We start from the raw sequence: 22,694 nt of genomic DNA, 5'->3' as shown, positions 1-22,694 counted from the left end.
AGCTGGGCTAATGATTTGCCAAGCACTTGCCCTCCGAGCTGTCAGATGAGACAACCAGATGCTAGCCTAAGCCTGAGTGAGCCGACACAGCCATGGTGGGCCACAGGTGACTGCGGTGCTCAAAGTCTCTTGGGAGGGGATGGGTCCCGTAAAAGCCATATTGGAAAATTGCGGACAGTTTCTTTCTAAAGCCAGCATAGGGAGCCACACTGGGTGTTGGTAGCTGGCTCAGCCATTCACGAGGCATCTGCGCCGAGGCTCTCCATGCAGGATATTGACACTGTGAGTATGAAAATATCTCAGCGCATAAGCATGGGGTGGGGGAGGTCCAAATTTTTACTGAAATGGAATTGCCCGAGGACCAGGTGGATCCGACCAGCAGAGAGCAACAGGAGAGAGCAACTGTGGAGACACCAGGCTCGCCACGCCTACCAGAGATTTTCAGAATGCTGGGGGGCGGTGTCTGCAAGCCCCCACTCAGCTGGCCTTCCGCTGTGCACCCTGGAGTCACACCTGGGTGGTTAAGGCGTATATGGTGAAGCAAGTGGTCTTAGAACAGCCAGCTGCTGAGGCCATGGTCTGGACTTCTTGTGGCAGAAATGCAAAACAAGTAAAAGGATTTGGTTTTTCATTTCTTTGGTCTTGGGGTTCCCCAGCTCCTCGAGGCTGGGGTCTCCGGCTGTGGTATGGGGCTGCTGACCGGGACCTAAAGGGCGTCTCTTTCCTCTCCTTAAGGGAGCAGGGGTGCCCTGCTGGAATGCCCATACACGGTGGGCGGGGTGGAGTGGGGGTTCCTGAGGGCTCTTCCAGGCTCCCCCCATCGACTGCAGCATCTTCCAAGATTGTCAGGTGGTAGAGCTCAGACCGCGGGCTCTGGTGTTTTCTAGCTCTGTAACCTCAGGCAAGTCGTGTCTCTGAGCTTCAGTTTTTTCATCTGTAGGATAGAGCTAATAATAGTACCTCTCTTAGGGTATTGTAAGAATTAAATGCTCTAAGGTAAATCAAATGTTTAGTAGAGTGCCTGATCCATGGGACTTTCTTAATAAATTATTAGTAGTGTTGGCCAGAGGACAGAGGGGTGAGACCAGAGGTTGCTGAGCCAAGATCAATCACTGAGGTTGTTCTTGACGCTTAATTCCACATGGGTGTTCTCACAGTGACTTTGTTTCCACTTTAGTAGGTAAGTGGTACTCATATTTAGCATTAGCACAATAGATCAGTTTGGTCTTTTTGTCCGGAAAGAAATGTGTCGTAAGAGCGATGAACTGTTGCAGTCTTTCACTTTGGAAACTATCCCTCAAAGAAATAATCCTAAAACACTTTTTTTTTTTTTAAGATTTTATTTATTTATTTGACAGAGACACAGAGAGAGAGGGAACACAAGCAGGGGGAGTGGGAGAGGGAGAAGCAGGCTTCCCGCGGAGCAGGGAGCCCGATGCGGGGCTCGATCCCAGGACCCGGGGACCATGACCTGAGCTGAAGGCAGCCGCTTAACGACTGAGCCACCCAGGCGCCCCCTAAAACACTTTTTAAATAAATTGTTTTTTTAAAAGCCAAAAAAAAAAAAACCCCAAAAAACAGACAGTAAGTAGATAGTAAGAGAGTGACTAAATAATATAGAGCAATGATTGAATATTACCTAACCATTTAAAATGACCAGTGTATGGGAATCAGTAACATATAAATAGAATAATGTTAGTTGAAAAAGAATAGTCCAAAATATCAATTGACTACAGTTTTGCTAATGTGTCTATTTACGTTAACAAAGAAAGAAAAATTGAACAAAAAGACTTTTTCTCTAAAAAAATTTTTTTAAAGTCTATAACCTATTTTAATAGTGAATAAAAAATACAATGTTCTATAAACTCTTCCTGGGCAGGGCAATTGGAATAAAAATAATGATAAGGATCCACCTTAGGCCGCCCCTTGACCAGAACAGAAAAAAATCAGCCCAGAGTAGGTGAGGACTCATTGCAGAATGATTGTCCTAGAAATCTGGAACGCCTCACCCGGGACACTGCACCCGCACAGCAGTCCTGACGACAAGGTAAGACCCGTCCGCTCCCATCAGCAGCCCGCCCCCCTCTCCACCAAAAGACAAAACCACGTGAGTTCTCCACAGGCGGGTCTTCCCAGACTAGAGAAACAACGACTGAATAGGAATTGGATCTTTCTGAAAAATCTACTCACTCCGCGCTACCCAGGACATCAGTGCCCCCCATTTTCAAAAGCTTCGCCGAGCGAAGCATGCAGCTCGCCTCCTAAGGGAGGCTCTGATCACTGTGACCGGGTTCCCCACTTTAAATCCGTACACAGACTTTCTCCCCGGCACCAGTGTCGGCCAAGCTTGTTCTCGAAGCTCAGGGGACAGAAGTACGGGTCTCTTTGTGGGATACCTTGAAAGAGTGAGACATTTACTCCAGTCTGAACAATAAGGAGCAGTTCAAATAGGAAACACTGCTTTAATCTGTTTATTACAATTCAAAACCACACATTAAAAAAAAAATTAAGGGCAAAGGGCTATCTTCAAGTTTTGATGAATATTCTTTCCTCTACAACTTGTTATTCCAATTGGTCACTTAAGAAGAATTTATGGAACTAAAAATCCAAGAAAAAAGCGTATCCGTTGATTTCATTTTTTTCTGTGAATTTAGCAGTGGAACGTGTTGGCTGGGTCACTAAACAGAATTCCCTGAGAAGGTGATTTTAGAATCCTTGGTCTGGCTCATTTGTTTTGTCCTCATGGCACCCTTCCTTGTGATTTATCTTTGTTTACTTGTATTATCATTATTTAAAAACTATAATTCCGGTACAGTTAACATACAGTGTTATATTACTTTCAGGTGCACAATGTAGTGATACAACAATTCTCTATGTTACTCCCTGCTCATCACGACAAGTATACGCTTTTCTTTTTTTTTTTAAGAGAGCGTGCGAGTTGAGTGGGGAGCAATGGGGGAGGAAGACAGAGAATCTTAGGCAGGCTCCACGCCCAGCACAGAGCCTGACACGGGGCTTGATCTTGGGGTCCTGAGCTGAAATGAAGCGTCGGACGCTTTACTGGCTGAGCCACCCAGGTGCCCCACGACAAGTGTACTCTTAATCTTAATCCCCATTACTTATTTCACCCATTTCCCCCACCCACCTCCCCTCTGGCAACCACCAGTTTGTTTTCCCTAGTTGAGAGTCTGTTTTTTGGTTTGTCTCTCTCTTTTTTTTTTACTTTGTTCTTTTGTTTCGTTTCTTAAATTCCACATATGAGTGAGATCATATGGTATTTGTCTCTCTCTATTTACTTGTATTATTTTTAACTCTTAGTTAGGAAAACAAAATTTCTCTTCGTTATCAAAGCTTACCTCTCCACCAGAGCTGAGGACTATTTCTGCACATCCTTTCCCCCTACCCACTGTGTCAGCTTGAGCAAGCGATCAGCAAGTGAGTAAACGAAGAAAATTTCAAAACCGTGGTGGTAAACATCAAAGTCATATTTTCATTCTCAAAACCCTTGCCAAAAAAGGAATTGCTAAGCCAGACGCTTCGGAAGGGCAGCAATAACTATGGATTTGAAGAGAGAAGACTTGGTTCTGGTCTTGGTGTGGCCCCCAACTAGCTTCACCCTGCAGGCTGGTAACTGATAACCCCTCTAACCTCGTCCATCAGCAACGAGATCGGACCGGCTGACTTTCAATCCAGTTCTGACCTTCCGAGATTCTGAGTCCTGCATTTCCTAATTTCCTGGTTTCCAAATCTTGGTCGCAGTACACCCCATTTCCTGTCTTCCTGAGAAGCTGCTCGGCCCCTGCACACGGCACAGAGGCCTATTCCTCGCGTAGCCATTGGCCCTGACCTTGGTGAGTTACCTCGCCGCTCTGGGTCTTCTTTGGCCAGTCAGCCGTGAGGAGGGTGGAGACGCCTGGCTGCTTCCTGCCTGCCTCACAGGGGTTGTAAAGGCCAGTACAATTTCACAAAGGATAGATTCCTCCAAGGAAGACCCTGCCTGGGTAAAATATTTCAATACTTCGGCTGTAATTATTGCCGTAATATTCGAGAATCATGAGGGATGAGGAGAGAAGGAGCGGGTGTAAGTATCCTTGTATTTATGGTAATGGAGAGGCAAGAGACCTTAGCAGCCACCTAGGGACCCTCTTCATTTACAGATAAAGACATGGAGACTGAGACTGTTAGTGGTGAACTCCGGGCCATATGCCCAATACTGCTGTGTGGCTGGAGTTGGGGCCTAGACCTCTGGTTGCTCGCTACCCAGGGTTCTCCCACTACATCAAAACAGATGCCCTGGGACCGGCTCTTGAATATTCATCAAAACTTGAAGATAGGGGTGCCTGGGTGGCTAAGTCGGTTAAGCGTCTGCCTTCGGCTCAGGTCGATCACAAGCCGAAGGCAGACGCTTAACCGACTGAGCCAACCAGGCGCCCCCCTTAATTTTTTTTTAAATGTGTGGTTTTGAATTGTAATAAACAGATTAAAGCAGTGTTTCCTATTTGAACTGCTCCTTATTGTTCAGACTGGAGTAAATGTCTCACTCTTTCAAGGTATCCCACAAAGAGACCCGTACTTCTGTCCCCTGAGCTTCGAGAACAAGCTTGGCCGACACTGGTGCAGGGGAGAAAGTCTGTGTACGGATTTAAAGTGGGGAACCCAGGTCACAGTGATCAGAGCCTCCCTTAGGAGGCGAGCTCTTGATTTGTAAGACCTACAGCAGAATGGTTCTGGGACCTGAGCATGGATGCAAGGTCTACTCTGACTCAATGAAGAAAAACCACCCAGTAAAGTAACTCAGTGTAGGCAACCTACGAGCACTGGTGAGGCAAGAGTACCCAACAATCAGATGATGCTCAAAAATCCAGTTCCCCCCAATTCCCACTTCATCAGAGGACGAGAGTCAATCTGCTTGAGACAACCTAGCAGCCCATCGATACGAGGGAACCCAGAGAAAACCCCAAAGGCCCATTCCTGATCGCCAGGTTAGTCTGGCTTTCTTCTCCCAGATCAGGTGCCTGGAATAACTAACCTCCAGTAATGTCTCACTCATGAGAAAAGCCTGATACCCAGCTTGGTGATGGACGGACAACGTGGACTGCCATCTTCACCTCCCACCTTGTTCATTATCAGCATTCAACCCAGATTTCCAGATTCGTGATCTCTAGTTCTTCCCATCAGGACATCTTTTTTTTTTTGAAGATTATATTTTTAAGTAATCTGTACCCCAGTGTGGGGCTCGAACTTACAACACCGAGATCAAGAGTCACGTGCCCCACTGACTGAGCCAGCCAGGTGCCCCCCCCCCCAATCAGGACGTCTGATACCATTTCGTTTATTTATTCAGCACATGAACGAAACACTAATAACTATATGGGGGGCCCTGTAGTGGGCGCCAGAGAGCCAGAGGGGACTTAGGATTTCAGAGCCTTTGTCTTTTGGGGGTCCAGGATTCCTTCCTATAATTGTTTACGAAGTTTCTGTGCATGTGTAAATGTGTGTTTTTCTTGAGAGGGGTTCCTTAGCGTGGATGAAACCTGTTACCCTATAACAGTTAAGGACTTTACGTCATGCACCTGTTGTCCTGGTCAGCATCCTCATCCTGCCCATTGAGTCCAACCACAGGGGCTGACGGAGTGAGAACAAGCAAGGCATCTCTGCCCAGAACTCTAGTATTTTCTGTAGAACCTCAAGAAGCTGTGCCCATCCGCCTACACCCAGGCCCCACATCTGTGACTTGTCCCTCGAGCACGGATGTCCTCCTGCAGGTCCTGGCCCAGCAGCTGGGGCCTGGCCCTCAGTGAGCCCTGGAGAGGCCGCAGTGGCACGTGGACAGAAGCCGGGCCACTTCCTGGCATTCAAACACCCTTTTATTCAGCCCTTCTGGTCCCTTCTGACCTTCGTGCTCCTGCTGGGGGCCAGGTTCAAGAATTGTCTATTTGTTCTCTTGAGAGTCCTGCCCTACCTGCTGCCCTGAGGGACCTTGGGGCCTCCGTGTAGCTGTCTGGGGATCACTTTGGCTGTGTGGTTACCCCACTTTGTTCCAGGAACACCTGGTGTCCCCTCTGCTGGTCCTGTGGAGGTGGTTTTGCCTGAGGCTAGCCTGGTGAAGGCCTCCTGTCAGAACCTGGGTATTAGTTGAGCATGCCATGTGATACAGAAATTCAGAACGTCATCACTCCTCATCGGTGGGATAGGAGCAGATGTCAAGACAAAATCGTAGTCAGACCTGGGGCTCTGGGGCTGCCGACCCCGCAAGATAAATGCTTTTCTCTTTGCCTGTTGTGTATTTGAGTATGCATGAGCGTGTGAGTCTCACTTGCTTCGGATGATGTGCTGAGTTCCCTTCTTTCTTCCCCTGCAGAGAGAAGACACGGTTCAATGTGTAGACCTTCTCCCTCCCCAGCAACTCCACCCTCCAATTCCAGGACATCGTTAGCACAGGTGAAAACAAAAGCCTGTCTCAGCGGCCAGAACTCTGTCAGCAGCACCTCAAAGCCATTCAAAACGCCCAAAGACAATCTCCTTACCTCTAGCAGCAAACAGCACACGGTCTTTTCTGCAAAAGGATCGAGGGACAAACCATGGTGAGTGTTGGGCGCCCCCCTGCTCGCCCCCGTCACCACAGGAACCGGAGTTTACCCTCTGGCTTTGTTCCTGGGCGTGAGTCCAGGAATTTGGGGAATGAGGAGGGAAGGGACAGAAAACCAGCACAGTGGGACTGGGACATGGGACTAGGACAAGAAACCTAAACCCCTAGAGGGCACACGGGGCCTTAAAGCACTACGTGCCTGATAGGGGAAGCCTTTCTGTTCCTGAGAGCTGAGCCAAGTCGTGTCAAGGAACAGGGTGCCAGGGAAATATTCCTCAGTTAGGTGGTCATCTCTCAATTTTCTGCCCCAGTGAAGAGAAGCACTGATGTAAATAATCAAAAGCACGGACAGTTGCCCCGAGGGGAGTGAGGCCTTGGGAGGCAGGGCCCCAATGAGTCTCCCTGCCTCCCTGCCGGGGGGCAGCCAAGCCTCTCTGCTGGAAGAACCGCCCACAGAGGCAGGTAATTGGGAGGAAAAGAGGAAATCCTAAGGGAATGTCACCCCTTTGATGGGGTGGGAGAGGGCTAGTTGCAGGTGACTGTGGAGAATCAGAGGCTTTGGGTCCATTTTTTTTTTTTATCTCAGTCTTTACGCAAAAGTCAGGAAAAGGTTACCTGTGGAGTGGACAGATAGGAAACCAGACCTGAAAAGGAGTTCAGGAGACAGAAAGTGAACGTCTTCAAATGCTGACAGCCCCAACATGGGACACTTCAGGACTGGCTTCTGAGAGAGGCACTAACTTTCTCTTCTCGTTCCGGCGTCGTGAAGGCAGACAAGGGATAAGTGTGGAGCCTGCCTAATTTGTATATTTAAAGAGAAAAAGTGTTCTGTTAATTAATGATAGTTAATTACACTTAAGTTCATACCTAGTAAAGCTGTGGACTAAAATCATCCATCAATTAGTTTGTCACTGCTCACTGGAAATTATGATGACTTTGTAAAGAGCTAATTATGCCAGATCAATTAGAGAGCCTCTTGTGATAGAGTGGAAAGGTTTAGACACAGCTGTGAAGGAGGGGAGTTACCTGTCGTGCAGGTGGGCCTCGTGGGCTCGCTTTGTTCTCTCCGCTTGTTAGCGTCCCCGGGCCATCTAGTAGGAGGATGTAGCAGGTTAGGGAAGGTCCAGCCTGAGAGTGACGGTGGGTGGCCTCTGGACCTGCTTGCTCAGAGTGAGAGGCCCCCTTGTGTCAGTGACCTCGGAGAGTGCCGGCAAGCGTCCTTGCCGAGGCAGCCTCAGGTGTCTCGATGTAAGCTCTGGCATCGCTGCCCGTGTGCGGATCTCAGCTGGGTGACTCTGGGCAAGTTGCTCTACCCGGTGTGCCTCAGTTTTCCTCATCTGTAAAATGGGGCTACTGGGAGCTCTACCCCGTGGAACTGTTGTGAGGACCGAGGGAGCTAGTTTTTATAAAGGCAGCAAGCGCAATGCCTGGAGCGGAGCACACATTCAATAAAAATGTGATGATAATGTTCCCATCCTCATGGTTATGTGCGCCAAAGGACAGAGCTCCTCCACCTGGTGGTAAAGGTTGAGAAGTCAAATCTCTCTGCAGAACTAGAGAAATGAAGTTGAAAATGGAAAAGGATAAAGTAATTTCTTTGGAGTCCAGAGTACTGAGAAACCAGCGGAAGAGAGCTGGACCAGGAGCTCATGAGGAATGAGCCGGAAGGAGAATCGGGGATCACTGAAGATCATAACATGAACACAACAGATGACAGACGATAGACGTGGTCCCAGCGGCGTGAGGCACGCTCCAAGACGTCTCGAGGCAGGCCGGCCTTCAGGGAGACCCCTGGGTTAGATCAGCCCCCACGCTCTGTTCAGACCAGCGCCACACACCCTCGTGAAGACGCTGTGGGCCGGGCCCTTCAGCCAGGGTAGCGTGGTTCTGAAAGAGTCTGAGAACATTAGCCAGGGGCCCAAAGAAGAACAGCCGAAAGGACTACAAGGAGGGAAATCCTTCTTATGAGAAAAAGGGCTCCAGAAACTAGAGCGCTCGCCTTGTGTGAAGAGCAGAAAGCTAGCCCGTGATTGCCCACCTTCAAGTAGGCAGATCTGAAGACCGACAAGGGGTGTGCCACGAAGGAGGCTGAGCATTGACGGCAGCTGCCTCCTCCTTTCCCCCCACACCCCCGCCAGCCCGGCTCTCAGCCCCCTACCATCCATCACCAGGAGTGTGTCGGGAAGGCTGGGAAGACTTTTCTTGGAGACTCGGAGGGCTCCGCCTTGGCTCTGGCAGGCTTCCTCAGAGAACAGTGTGAAAGAGCCAGCACTGAGCCGGGGGGCAAGAGAAGCCAGTTCAAGTCTGGGCTCAGCTACGAACTTTCTGTGTGACCTGGAGCAAGTCACCTCACTTCTCTGAGTCTCCTTTTCAAGGCTGAATATTTTGTGATTCTAAGTCACAGTCATCTCAAAAATTCTCAAAGCTTCCTCACTGCCTACTGGATTAAGAGTTAGGCCCTCAGCCCAACATCAAAGACCCTCTACAAACTGGTTGCAAACCCCCTAATCCAGTCCTCCAGTCCCATCCCATTACCCCAGCTTCCCCACCGTGTCTTCCTCTGGTACCTTTGTTTAGAACATACATCCATCATCTTTTAATAAGCACCTACCATAATACTATGTACCAATTCTATAACAAGGCCTGAGGATACATAGGGCCCCCTGATGTCCTCCATGGCATCTTTGTGCAAGATAGAAAAAGACCTGGATACAGCCCTGTCCCAGAGTGCACTGTTGGCTAATGGTCTTCATCCCCTACTCACTTCCTCAAGCAGACATCCTGGTGCAGTGCATAACCTGTACATCCGTACACTGCAGCCTTGGGGATGCAAAATTAAATAAGACAAAGACTCTCAGGGCGCCTGAGTGGCTCAGTCAGTTAAACATCTGCCTTCAGCTCAGGTCATGCATGATATCAGGGTCCTGGGATCCAGCCCCATATCAGGCTTCCTGCTCAGTGGGGAAACTGCTTCTCACTCTCCCTCTGCACCTCCCCTCCCCCCCGCCCCCGGCTTATGCACTCTTGCACGCTCTCTCTTTCTCTCTCTCACAAATAAATAAAATCTTAAAAAAAAAACAAAACACAGACTCTCTTAGGGAGTCTGTAATAAAAAGAGACATAAGTTAACACAGAGTACAGTGTGTTAAGAACTAAGATTGGTAGCACAAAAGATGGGCACATACCCCAGTCTGAGGACTCAGGAAAGGTTTTTCAGAAGAGGTCACCCTTGAGCTGAATTTGAAGGATAAGTAGGAATAATCTAGAGAAAGAAAACTGGATTCAAATGGTGAATGTTATGTTATATATATTTTACCACAGTGTTGGTTTGTGTTTTTTTTTTAAACTTTTTTTTAAGAAAGTGGGAAGAGGGTCCCAGGCAAAGGGAACAGAATGCACAGACGTATGTGCACGTGGGGAGAGGTAGGAGGTGAACCTAGGTAGTTGGGCAGGGCCGTATTATAAAGTTCCGCTCTATGTGCTACGTTCAGGGATTTGGACTTCATCCTGAAGGCTGCATGGAGCTGTTAAAGGAGCAACTTCCAGGGGCGCCCGGGCGTCTCAGGCAGTTAAGCATCCAACTTGTGATTTCGGCTCAGGTCATGATCTCAAGGTGGTGAGATCGAGCCCCGAGTCAGGCTCTGAGCCGGGCGTGGAGCCTGCTTGGGATTCTCCTTCCTTCGCCGAGCCCCCCCCCCCCCCCCCACAACTACAGCAGCTTTCCCCTGCCAGCCGTGTAAAGGATGACTTGAGGGGCCACTCGGAAAGCAGCAAGAACAGTGAGGGTGCTTTTGATAACCCGGGTGAGGTGCGGGGACATCCTGCACACAGGCAGCAGTCGTGGGCATGTGCAGAAGGGGCCAGGTGGGAGAAATATTAGGCGGGAAACCGCCACAGGACCTCACCGTTCACTGCATGTAGGGCGTGGAGTACAGGAGAAGACCAGGATGCCGCTGACCTCCCAGGCCCGGACAACGGGGTGACTGGTCCTGCTGCTTTCTCAAGAGGAGGATAGGAAGGGCCGCAGTTAGGGTGGGAAGGAGAGGATGGATTAAACTGGGAAGTCCGTGCAGTATGAAGTGCAGACACCTCGGAGATAGTGCAGGTTCCAGTCCAGACCACCGCAATAAAGCGAATAGCGTGATAAAGCGAATAGCGCGATAAAGCAAGTCGCATGAATTTTGGTGTTTCCCGATATATATAAAAGTTATGTATACACTAGACTGTAGTCTATTAAGTGTGAAACAGCATTATGTCTTTAAAAAACAGTGTATACATCTTAATTTAAAAATACTTTATTGCTATGAAAAGAGCTCACTGTCATCTGAGCTTTCAGGGAGTCGTCATCTTTTTGCTGGTGGAGGGTCTTGCCTCGATGTGGATGGCTGCTGACTGATCGGGGTGGTGGTGGCTGGAGGCTGGGGTGGCTGTGGCAAGTTCTTAAAGTAAGACAACAGTGAAACTTGTCACATTGGTTGACTCTTCAAGAAGGATTTCTCTGTAGCATGTGATGCTCTTCGATAGCGTTTTACCCACAATAGAACTCCTTTCAACATTGGAGTCCATCCTCTCAAACCCTGCCACTGCTTTATCCACCAGATTTCTGCCATATGCTCAACCCTTTGCTGTCGTTCCCACAGTCTTCTCAGCATCTTCTCCAGGAGAGAGTCCATCTCAGGAAACCACTTTCTTTGCTCTTCCAGCAGGAGCGACTCCTCCTCTGTTCAAGTTCTATCATGAGACTGTAACAGTTCAGCCACGTCTTTGGGCTCCACTTCTCACCCTAGTTCTCTGGCTGTTCCACCCTCCTGCAGTTCCTTCCTCCGCTGAAGCCTCGAACCCCTCTTCATGGCATCTAGACTGGTGAATCCTTCCCAGAAGGTTTTCAGTTCACTTTGCCCAGACCCCTCAGGGGAATCAGTCTGTGGCAGCTATAGCCTTATGAAACGTATTTCTTTAATAGTAAGACTTGAAACTCAAAACGACTCCCTGATCCACAGGCTGCAGAACTGGACGCTGTGTTAGCAGGCATGAGAACAACATGAATCTCATTGTCCATCTCCATCAGAGCTCTTAGGTGACCAGGTTCATTGTCAATGAGCAGTCATATTTTAAAAGGAACCTTTTTTTTCTTCTGAGCAGTAGGTTGCAACAATGGGCTGAAGAGATTCAATAAACCATGTTGTACACAGATGTGGTGTCATGCAGGCTTTGGTATTTCATCTAGAGAGCACCACAGAGTAGACTCAGTGTAATTCTGAAGGGCCCAGGATTTCTGGAATCATAAATGAGCATTAGGTAGAACCTAAAGTCACCAGCTGCCCATCAGGGTAGTCGGCCTGTCCTTTGAAGCTTTAAAGCCAGGCGTTGACTTCTCTTTAGCTACGAAAGTCCCAGATGGCATCTTCTTCCAATAGGATGTTGTTTCACCTACACTGAAAACCTGTTGTGTAGTGTAGCCTCCTTCATCATGATCTTGGGTAGATCTTCTGGAATAACTTGCTGCAGCTTCTACGTCAGCACCTTCTGCTTCACCCTGCACTTTTATGTTAGAGAGACGGCTTCTTTCTTTAAACCTCATGAACCAGCCTCTGCTAGCTTCAGACTTTTCTTCTATAGCTTCCTCTCCTCTCTCAGCCTTCCTAGAATTGAAAAGAGTTAGGGCCTTGCTCTGTACCAGGCTTTGGCTGAAGGGAGTGTTGTGGCTGGTTTGATCTTCTGCCCAGACCGCTAAAACGTTCTCCATATCAGCAATAAGGCTGGTTTGCTTTCTTATCATTCATGTGTTTGCTGGAGTAGCACTTTTAATTTCCTTCAATAATTTTTCCTTTGCATTCACAACTTGGCAAACTGGTGCAAGTGGCCAAGCTTTTGGCCTGTCTTGGCTTTCAGCGTGCCTTCCTCGCTACACTCTTAAGCATTTCTAGTTTTCGGTTTAAAATGAGAGACGAGTGACTCTTTTTTTCCCTTGAACACTTACAGGCTATTGTGGGGTTATTCACTGGGCTGATTTCAAGACTGTTATGTTTAAGGGAATGGGGGAGGCCCAAGGAGAGGGAGAGAGACAAAACGGCTAAGAACAGCTGGACAGGGGAGCCGTCAGAATACACTTGTTGATCAATTACATTTGTGATCTTATATGGATACGGTTCATAGCGCCCCAAAACCATGATTACAATATTAACATCAAAGATCACCAATAACAGATATAATAATAATGCAAAGTTTGAAATATTGCAAGAATTACCAAAATGTGACACAGAGACGCAAAGTAAACAGGAGGCTGTTGGAAAAAGGGCACCAAAAGACTTGTTCAACACAGTGTGCGAAGTGCGACAAAGCGAAATGCAGTAAAACAACCACATGGAGATGTTCGGTTGGTGGCGTTGGATGTGTGGACCCAGAAGCCAGGAGAGAGGCATGGGCTGGGAATGGAGCTTTGAGTCATCAGTGTAGACACAGGCATTGAGACTGTAGGTACACATGGATCCTCCAGGGAAGGTATGTGGCCTAAGAGGAGCAGGGACCAAGGGCAGGGCCGAGAGAGCGGGGGGCCGGGGGAAGGGACTGCTAAGCCGAGATTCTTCCTGCAGCATGCTGGCGCTTCTTTCCTGGTCCAAATCCTCACTGCCCTCACTGCCTGTCCCACTGGCCACCTTCTTGAACCCTGCGCCCCACCCACCTCCTCCCCACAGGCCCCTGATACACTGGCATCTCCGTTTAACTCCCACGGCACTTCATTTCTACCTCTCCTGTGACTCCATCCGGGGTGTGCCCCAGGTTAGACCTCCTGTCACTCCTTCTGCTCAGTAGTAATTGCCGGGCCTCACACTCAGCAAACATGGTCCCCTTGTCAGTAAATATTTGTTGAATTGACTGAAATTGATCTGACCATTGAAAGGGTTTGTAAGATTTCTATTCTTGGAGACAGTTAACCTTTTATCTACAACTGTTTGGACTGGCACTCTCCAATGGAAGTATGATGTGCGACACAGGTGGAATGGTAAATTTTCTAGTGGCCACGTTGGAATAAGTGAAAAGATCACAGTTTTTAACAAGGCATTTTATTTAACCTAACGTATCCACAATCTTATAATTTCAACATATAATCAGTGAGATCATTTTCATTCTTTTTTTTTTTTTTCCTACCAAGTCTTTGAAATCCTGTATTTTATACTTACAGCATGTGTCAGTTTGGACACTAAATTTTCATCAGAAATACTTAATCGTATATTTAGATTTCGTAAACAACTAGAGATAACAAAATGAATTCTCATACCCAGGTTGTTCCAAACACACCTAAGCATTTTCTAATAACTGAGTCAAGTTCCTCAAATTCAAAAAAATTTAAAATTCAGTTCCTCAGCCACTTTTTAAAGTGCTCAATAGTGGGGCGCCTGGGTGGCTCAGTCGTTAAGCGTCTGCCTTCGGCTCAGGTCATGATCCCAGGGTCCTGGAATCGAGTCCCACATCGGGCTCCCTGCTCAGCGGGGAGCCTGCTTCTCCCTCTGCTACTCCCTCTGCTTGTGCTCTCTCTTTCTCTCTCTCTCTCTCTCTGACAAATAAATAAAATCTTTTTTTGAAAAAAGTGCTCAGTAGCCACAAATGGCTAGTGACTGCTCCATCACACAGCACAGATCTGGACACCTAGGCCAGGTGACTCTGGGTGGGGCCCCCTGGTTCTTGGATTCACAGGTGCGTGAATGTGGATCCTGGCATCTCTGTGATGTTCTGCTCCCCCCAGGAGCACGTTTGCCCTGCTCTCAGGTTAGCTGGCTGCTGCTGGGTGTGAGGTGGGAATGGGCCTGGCGGACCCAGGCAGGCCTTGCAGAGGCTCCCCTGCCCCGAAGGAGCTCTGTAGCAGCCTCTAAAGGTCAGGAAAGCATAAGGCTTGTGTGCAGGTGGTGGACCATGGCCTTTAGATTAGATTTAACAGCAGGTTAGGGGCGCCCTTTTCCAAGTAGCTCAAATTCCCATGTACAGCAGTAAAAAACAGCACTCCTGAGTTCAGGCTGACCTCCTGGCATCGCACACAAGGTTAAATGGCCTGCGGGCATGTTGTTTTCTCCCTTCTGTGCCTGGGGAGGTTAAAAAATAACTCTGCGTTAGAAGGGAGAAACAGGGCGTCCCTGTGCCACCAGATTTGTCCCCTACGGATCTGCCCGGCAGCACTCATAGCCCAACCCGCCACCCTCCATTCAGCACCTCCCAGAGCCCCCCTCCACTGCGTCCTGCCCTACGGGAGGTCAGGGCCCAAAGAATACCCTGCCCGCCGTCTCGCCGTATAGGTGTCCACGGAGCCCATAAAGGCCGAGGGACGGCAGCAAGATGAGTCTGTCCCCAGGTGGAAGTCGAGAGAGAATTATGGCTGTTTGGCTCTTTTGAGCTAAAATGAACATTTCAGCCTTTACTTCTGAGCTCCCTGCTCAGCCAGGGGACTAGCCCAGCATAGGGACTGGGTCGGCCTGTCTGACTCTCCCATCTGCTGTCACTTTGGCCACCCCGGGCCAGGAAGGGAGCCACAGGGACACTCATACTTGGAAACCCGTTGATGTGGGTGGGAGAGGGGGGAGGCTTACTCCTTGCATGGCTTGTTGCCTTCTCTTTGGGCCTTATCAACCCACACATATGTGCTGAATGCTAAATATGCTCAGCTATTAAAAATGCAGGAGATGAGCCTGCTACTCCAGAAGGAAAATGAGCCAGAGCAAAAGAAAAATCAGCAGGCTCCCTGGCCTCCTGTGTGTGCCCGACAGTGAGGTGGGGGGACGGAGTCGCTCCCTTCCCTTAGGCAGGGCTTCTCTGGATGTGGTGGGGGTTCGGGGGTTTGGGGAGTACACGTGCTCTGGAGAGGCGAGGGATAGCTGAGAGGCCCTGGCCCAGCCCCCTGGGAGAAATGAGGCTGGCTTATTGGGTCTTGCCTGGTGTTGGCATGAAGTGGGGGCAAGACTATGGCTTGTTACTGATGGCTCCCAGAGGACATAGGGCGTCATCTCGGGGCTCCCACTCGGGCTGGGAAATACCAGAGATCCGGATGAATGAATGATTCGCAAATGAATGAAGTAGTCTGTGAAATAGAACTGCTCCTTCCCCCTCCTCATAGAGACTTTCCTGATGCTAAAGGAAACGACAGGTATAAATAGCCTACCTTTGGAGTTCTTGATGAGAAATCAGAGTGCCAATTCCCATCATGGAATTATTGTCCCTGCCCCAACTATAAGAGCTAGGAAGGGAGAACTGTGGTTCCTAAATGATAAAAAGGAAAAACCCTTTGTGCTCTGGCAAGAAGGGAAAGGTGCGGTGCTTCCCATGCCACAGGCTCTGTCTGTGTTTGTGCCCATGTTCCAGCAGGCACTTGACTGAGCGTCAGGGAGCTGAGACTTCGTCAGTATGGCATTGCACAGAAGTCCCTCCCTGGATCCCACGTCCAGATCCAGCCCCTCACGCAAGACATGAGGGGGGACCTTGGGAGGCCAGTTTTTACCCCTAGTGGTGCAGGTTTGGGTGGCAAGGCAGGAGGAGTGGGCTAGAGGGTGGGAGAGGAGAGGCGGGTGGAGGAAAGTAAGTAGGTGGGGGTTACTGGGATGGGCCCCAGAGGGAAGGAGTGTCCCTTCCAGGACAGGCAGGCCTAGGAACTGAAACATCTCAAGGGCTGCAAGCTCACTGCGTTTCCAGATGATCAAGATAAGGACAATGGACAGCTCCTCGTGTGTAAACTCGGCTGACCTTGTCAAGTCACACCAGTGCTCAGAAATAGGGACCAGAGTCTAGGGGAGGAAACCAGAGGCTCGGACAGCTGGGGAAGGGGGAAAACAGCGTGACGGAGAAAGGGAGTAGGAGCGGCAAAGATTCGTAGCCACTGTGTCTTCTATGTTTGCGTTGCACCTTGTCCTTTTGAGATGCCTCCCTAGCCCCCACCCCTTTTGAGCCTCCCGCCTGCTCAGTGATGAGAGGAGGAAGCAGGCCCACACTGATGAAGAGAATGGTCCGAGATTACAGCTGATCGATGGCCGAGCCAAGACCCGGCCCCCCTACACCCCCCCAGACTTCTCACTGCCAGTGCCAAGATCAAGTGCGCCGTCCTTAGAGCTGCCCGAAGTCAAGCCCCGTGGCGGCCCTTCTCTTTGCTGAATGAATGCCGTGAGGCAACCTTGCTGAGCCCCAGCCTCCTTACCTACCAAGTGGGGCTGAGGGTGAGGCACCGTGATCCGTGTAAGCGCATAGCCTGCTGGCCAGCATGTGGCAGGGGGTCAGGGTGTGAGTGTCAAGGGACAATGAGAGGAGTAAGGGACCAGGTGAAGGGTCGATAAGCCTCCCCACCCTCACCTTTGTCAGCGAGCTGGCACCAGGAGATATTGAGCTTTGGGCTGGTCCTTACCTAAAGCATTTGTTGTGGCCGAGCGCTGGTTTGGTTTTTATCATGACTTCACCTTCACTGAGAACATTCATTCATTCATCGACCATTTCCTGAGCCCTTCCGAGGTGCCCAATAACGCATTTGTCCCTGGGGTAACTCCAGAGCGACGTGTACACTTGGTCAAGGTCCTTGTCCTCAGGCGGCAGCTCATTTTCTGGTCAGGCCACATAAACACAGAACTGAGAGACCTTGCCATTTGACATGATGAAGGTGACCCAAACACATAGGAAGGACCAGCCAGCGCTGCAAGAGAAGAGGACATTTCTTCCGGATCTGGGCAGATGGGGGAGTGTTCACCCGGAGAAGGGAGGAGGGCACACCCGAAGAAGGAACCAGCCAGCCCCCCATAAAGGCCCGGAGCCAGGTCACACACGCGGGGTGTTCAGGGAGCGGTGAGAGCCCCACAGGGCTGTGGGGAAGGTTCCCCGGGGCAGGAGCTGTGGTGGGCTGGGCCAGGCCATGAGGTTGGACTGTGGGCCGTGGGGAGCCTGCCAAGCCTCTCCAACAGCAGGACAGCAGGGGCAGATGTGCCTGGGAGCCTAGTGGAGGCCAGGGAGAGCCAGGAGGCGGACGGCAAGCCTGGTGGTGGGGTTTTCATCCGGGCTCAGGAGAGCAACAGACGAGGATGAGGCACGGTCAGGTAGACCCGTTGAGTGACTGAATGTAGGGGAAGAGCCGAGGTCTCTAACTGGATGGTGGTGATGTTCACGTATGGGTTTTTTGAAAGACAAAGCGTATTTAATATGGGACAAAGAATTTCCTGAGTCTGCTGTAGGTCCACGTGAAGACTCTGACTCCCGAGTGTTTAAACAAAGTGTGCTCAGTGTTCTGGATGGAGGCAGTTGGGGTGCGGGGCTGCCTGTGGGGATGGAGAAGGAAAGAGCAGGGCGAGTGACAGCCTCTTGTGAGGGAAGACGCTCCCTGGGGCTCTTCTGTCTCTGAAGGAAGCTGGGGAGCAGAGGCTGGGGCCCCCACAGGTCGCCAGAGATGCTACGCCATTTCCTCGTCCCCGGTCTGCTCACAACATTTCCTCGTCCCCGGTCTGCTCACAACAAGCTTCCTGAAAGCAAACGCTGAGGACCTGAGCTCAAGGCTCGGCTCCCAGCCTCCCCTGGCAGGGGGATGGAGGCTGTTCTGTGAGGAGCCCTCTTCCCGCCCCCGGGTTGATCGGTGTTGGCTCCTGGGCTTGAGAGAGACCGTAAACGTCTTGGCCACGCTGGGTCTGGAAGGCGAGGAGCAGGCCGGGCAGACGGGGCCGCTTGCTGCTCCAGTAGCGGGAGCCTCTGACCTCTGGTGGCTGCAGAGGGGAGTGCGCCTACTTGCGGCTGCGGAGCCGAGCCTGTCCTGGGCCGGGGCATTTGGGGCTCTGTTCCACTCTGCACCATTGCTCCCTCCAGAATCCACTTGCTTCCTGGCTTCTGACATCTCGCATCCTGCCCACAAAGGCTCTGATACCCTTTATGCATTGATGTGAATTTCACTGAGTATTCATTCTAGGGGCCATTGGTTTGGCCTAGGGTTTGAGTCAAGCCCCTCTTGGCTGCACTGCCCAAGGCCGCACCACTGCAGGCAAGCGGTGGTCCCAGGTGCACCCCAGAGACAGCCTGTCAAGCATGACGTACCCTACTGTGCCAGGACTCTGTCTTTCCTTCTCTATCTTCCTCTCCTCTGCTTGTTGATTTTCCCCCACAGTCTTAGGGCATTATGACTCCCCAGGAACATCATTTAGTGCCTGTTGATCTCCCAGCGGGTTTGGAGACCACCTCCTGAGCTCCCTGCCTTGGGAATCCCTGATTAACAAAAGTGCTAGAGAGACTAGCAGAGGCTGGTAGAGGGGCTTCCTGTTTCCAGGAAATTTGGAGCAGCTTAGAAGGGGGTGCATGCAGTTACTCTTCCAGAAGACACACCATAGAGCCAGAAGGACCCCCCCCCCATTGCCTAACGTACTTTGGGGTCGCAGGACAACAAGTTTGCATCGAGGAAGAGGCTGGAGTTCCTGCTCACTCTTCCTCCAGAATGTGTTCTGCAGGTGGGAGCTCGAATCACACTAGTCCAGGCTTGGGCCGTGCATAGAAGACCAGGGATTGAGAAGCAGCAGGGAAGACTTCTTCCCTAGTTTGTTTTTCCTCTTCACTGCACCCCCCAGAAGTGCTCCTGTACTCTCGGTGAATATGGAAGGCCACTAGCTCCCACCCTCTGCTGCCCCTGCCTCCCCCTACCCTGGATACCCCTCCCTCCACAGTGGGACCAGGAGGGCAAAGGAGACATAAATTTCTGATGAGTTGCACCCCAGATGTATACCCCAGAAGAAGCAGGTCAGTAGGGAGAGGGGACGGCAGGATCCTCTGTCCCCTTTTTGTTTTAGCTCCAATTTATTGAAAGCCAACTGTGTGCCCAGCATTCTGCTAAGCACTTCATATGGATCATCTCATGCAATCCCTTCAAATCTCCATCATGATCTTCATTTTACTGAGAGGGAAACTGAGGCCCAGAGTGGTGAAGTCCTAAGATAAGGTAGGCAGGGCAGCCCCGTATGCCTGAGTGGGTTTTACCCTGCATGAGGCTGTCCCACCGAGGAGGCAAGAAGGAGCTGAAACCAGCACCTCTACTTCTTCTAATTCTAATTCAGCCTCCCTTCTTCTAATTCTTCCAAAAGTCCTCAGGGACCCACGGAGGGCCCCAAATCGGGAAGTCAGATGGCCTTCCCACCCTAATGCACCCAGCAGTAGAAAAAGCAGGATTCAGATCTAGGCTCGTCTGATTTGAAGCGTGCATTCCTAACCATTATCCTCCACTATCTTGTAGCACCCTCTAGAACAATGACAAGGCACAGACCTTAGATTCAGCCCTACTTGTCCTCGCTGATTTTATTTCACTTGCCTCTGGCCACTTTAGCTTGTTCATCTCTCCCCTGCTCCTAACGGGCTTAAGGGAAAGTCCCACATCATTCTTCACGGTGGCAAATCGCCTCTTCCCCCGGTTGATGGACGAGGTGTTGGCCCATCATCCAAGTCACTGATGAAGATGCTTTCACCTTCTTGGCCGGTGAGGGGCCCCTGTGAGCTCTGCTGAGGGCTGCTCGGGGCTGGCAAAGTCACTGCTAGCCAGTCTTCTTTGCCTCTGCCCCCAGGGCCACTCACTCCCAATAGCTGTGTGGTCTGACCACATTTTCCCAGTTTACTGAGGGTGGGTTCTACGGGAGCGAATCCAAAGCCGTGCGAAAGGCCAGGAGAGATTATACACAGTGCTTTCTCTCTGACCGCCAGACCTGACACTCAGCCACCAAATAATATTAGATTAATCTGGCAGGTTTTTTTATTGACTGTGCCCTGTGGCTGATTACCCTGTTTTCTGTTTGCTTAAGGTGTTTACAAATTGGCTTTCTGAAAGTTTTCCCAATCTTTTCCCAGATTGAAAACAAAAAAATTTATTCGTTCATCAGGATTTATGCCATACCTCCTCTATGCATTGTACCGTGGTGGGACTTCGTAGCTCTGTTTTTTAGGCACATTCTTAGCAACTGCCTGATTCTCGGCCTTCAAGAATGTCCCAGGTATTTTCCCTACTTAAAGAATTTAAATGTGGTGTAAATAATGTCCTGATAACGGCCCCCCAAAATGCACCCAAAAGAGCCAAATAGATATTCCTTCTCTGAGGGTCTTTTAAAATAGAGCAGATCCCCTTTTATTTGGGGATGACTTAAACACCGTCACTGCTTAGAAGGCAGGAGGCTGGGTGAGGTGCAGTTAAGTCGGAGATCCTCGAAATTCTGCCAGGCCAGTAGGACAGGCACACGGGCCTTTGTCGAAAGAATGGGTGGGAAGAAATCAGACGGCTGAGAACTCTCATCAGACACATAACCCACAGCACGAATACCATATGTCTTCAGGCTCTTGCCTGTCAAATCCATTTTTACCCTGCGCTGGTAAGTGGAGCAGAGCTGGCACCGATTTCTGCAGGCCTAAAGATTTTCCGAACCATTCTTTTCAGGCTTATCCATTGACGATGAAATAAATCATGACCCCCAGGCAAGGGGAGCGGGCCGGAGAGTAGCTGGCCCCGAGAGACACGGGCAGCCCCTGAAACGGCGCTGTTAGATACTCCACCTCTGCTCTTGCAGATATTACTGGGCAGGGAGAGGAATCCACTGGGTGCTAGGAGAGCCATTTTTCTTAAAGCCAGAGCGCACCCTCCTGGGTCCAAAATGATAAATTCAGACAGGCACCCAGGAAGAGGACGTAGCAGCCAAACAGCACAAAAGCAGCAAGGTAGACCTCTCCCCCACAGAGCAAGGAGGACGAGGGAGGACTGCTCTCGGGACCAGAGACACAGGTACAGCGGTAACCAGGAGCTGGCGACTCCCAGTGTGTTCGGCGCAGCAGGGGAACAAGCTGCAGTCCTGGGCTCCCCAGAAGAGTTCATCCCCAGTGGACAAAACAGGCATTATGAGAGCAGCGGGGACTCCTCTTTCCCTTTCAGACACTGCTCCTCCAAGGAAGGTCAATAGTGAGGTGATTGGGAGACTCCGGGGAGTACGTGCATGCACCCCTCCAGACGGAGAGGGGCGGAACCTGAGGGGCTTCGGCCAACCTCAGGGGTCACTGCCAGGCTTGTGTAGCACCTAAGCACACAGAGTAATGAATCTGCTTAGTCATCCGGGTGTCGCCAGCCCCCCACCCCTCCCAGCGCCCAACAGCCCACAGAGGTGTGTGAGTTACCGGGATCCCACGTGGGGGAGATGCCCGCACCGTGAAAGCAGGGGTCAGCATCTTCTGGCTTCTTTCCAGTGGAAAAAAATGAAACCTGTTACTCGGGGTCCACTGCCCAGGGCTGGGACGCTGTACTGGCCAGGGGTGATGGGAGGGGAAGTGGGGAACAGTGAGAGAGGGGACAATGGGAGAAAGCAGGACATGGTTCTGAGGCCATGGCTTCCAGACGGCCGCACTCCCATGCCCTGGAGTGTAGACACACGCGGGGATCTGTGTGCACGGGAAGCCAGGGCTCTCCGCACCTTCCTGAGCTCGTAGCTGAAAAAAGATGGAGTCTCTGGGATTGGTTTTCCAAATCGAGTGGCACCGTCTTGCGGTCATTTCCTCCTTTGTTCATCAGTTTAGGATCTGAGGGCTACTGCCAACACTGGTGAAGAAAAGAGACTAAATATCCCAGTGGATGGTTGGCTGACATTTATCCTGGGGAATGAGGTTGGCAAGAGCAAACGGGAAGGCTTTTCACCCCTCTTTCTCTCTCTGATTCTTGTTTCTTTTGGGGATGGGTGTGCCCCTTCCCGCCATCACTGAGCTGCCTGCTTCCCTGCCTTCTTTTACCTCCCAGCAGAAGTACCTTCTCAGCTCAGACCAGAGGCAGGTTACCTTAGAAGGGAAGCCCAAAAGCGGGGGCAGAAGGGACACCAAAGATAAAAGTATCCAGGTCAGGGTTGCCTAGCTGGTGCAGTCAGAAGGGCATGTGACTCTTGATCTTGGGGTTGTGAGTTCGAGCCTCATGTTGGATATAGAGCTTACTCCTCCATTTTTTTTGAAGATTTTATTTATTTGTCGGGGGTGGGGTACAAGCAGGGGGAGGGGCAGAGGGAGAAGCAGGCTCCCCAATGAGCAAGGAGGCTGATGCAGGACTTGATCCCAGGACCCTGGGATCATGACCCAAGCCCAAGGCAGATGCTTAACTGACTGA

General features: G+C 50.6%; 1 protein-coding gene across 7 annotated transcripts in view; it reads left to right on the top strand.

The window, feature by feature from the left end:
* Positions 1 to 22,694, top strand: part of ATXN7L1 (ataxin 7 like 1) — a 228,333-nt gene that overhangs the window by 173,053 nt on the left and 32,586 nt on the right. For all 7 annotated transcript variants that reach the window (XM_032402354.1, XM_032402350.1, XM_032402351.1 and 4 more), the window contains one exon: positions 6,362 to 6,584. In XM_032402354.1, coding sequence (XP_032258245.1) covers positions 6,362 to 6,584 — 223 coding nt within the window. The remainder of the gene's footprint in view (positions 1 to 6,361; positions 6,585 to 22,694) is intronic.

Source organism: Phoca vitulina, unplaced genomic scaffold (assembly GCF_004348235.1).
Source record: "Phoca vitulina isolate PV1807 unplaced genomic scaffold, GSC_HSeal_1.0 scaffold4, whole genome shotgun sequence".
Classification (NCBI taxonomy): Eukaryota; Metazoa; Chordata; class Mammalia; order Carnivora; family Phocidae; genus Phoca; species Phoca vitulina.
The sequence above is the reverse complement of the archived record's forward strand: the minus strand, read 5'-3'. Positions and strand labels throughout refer to the sequence as shown.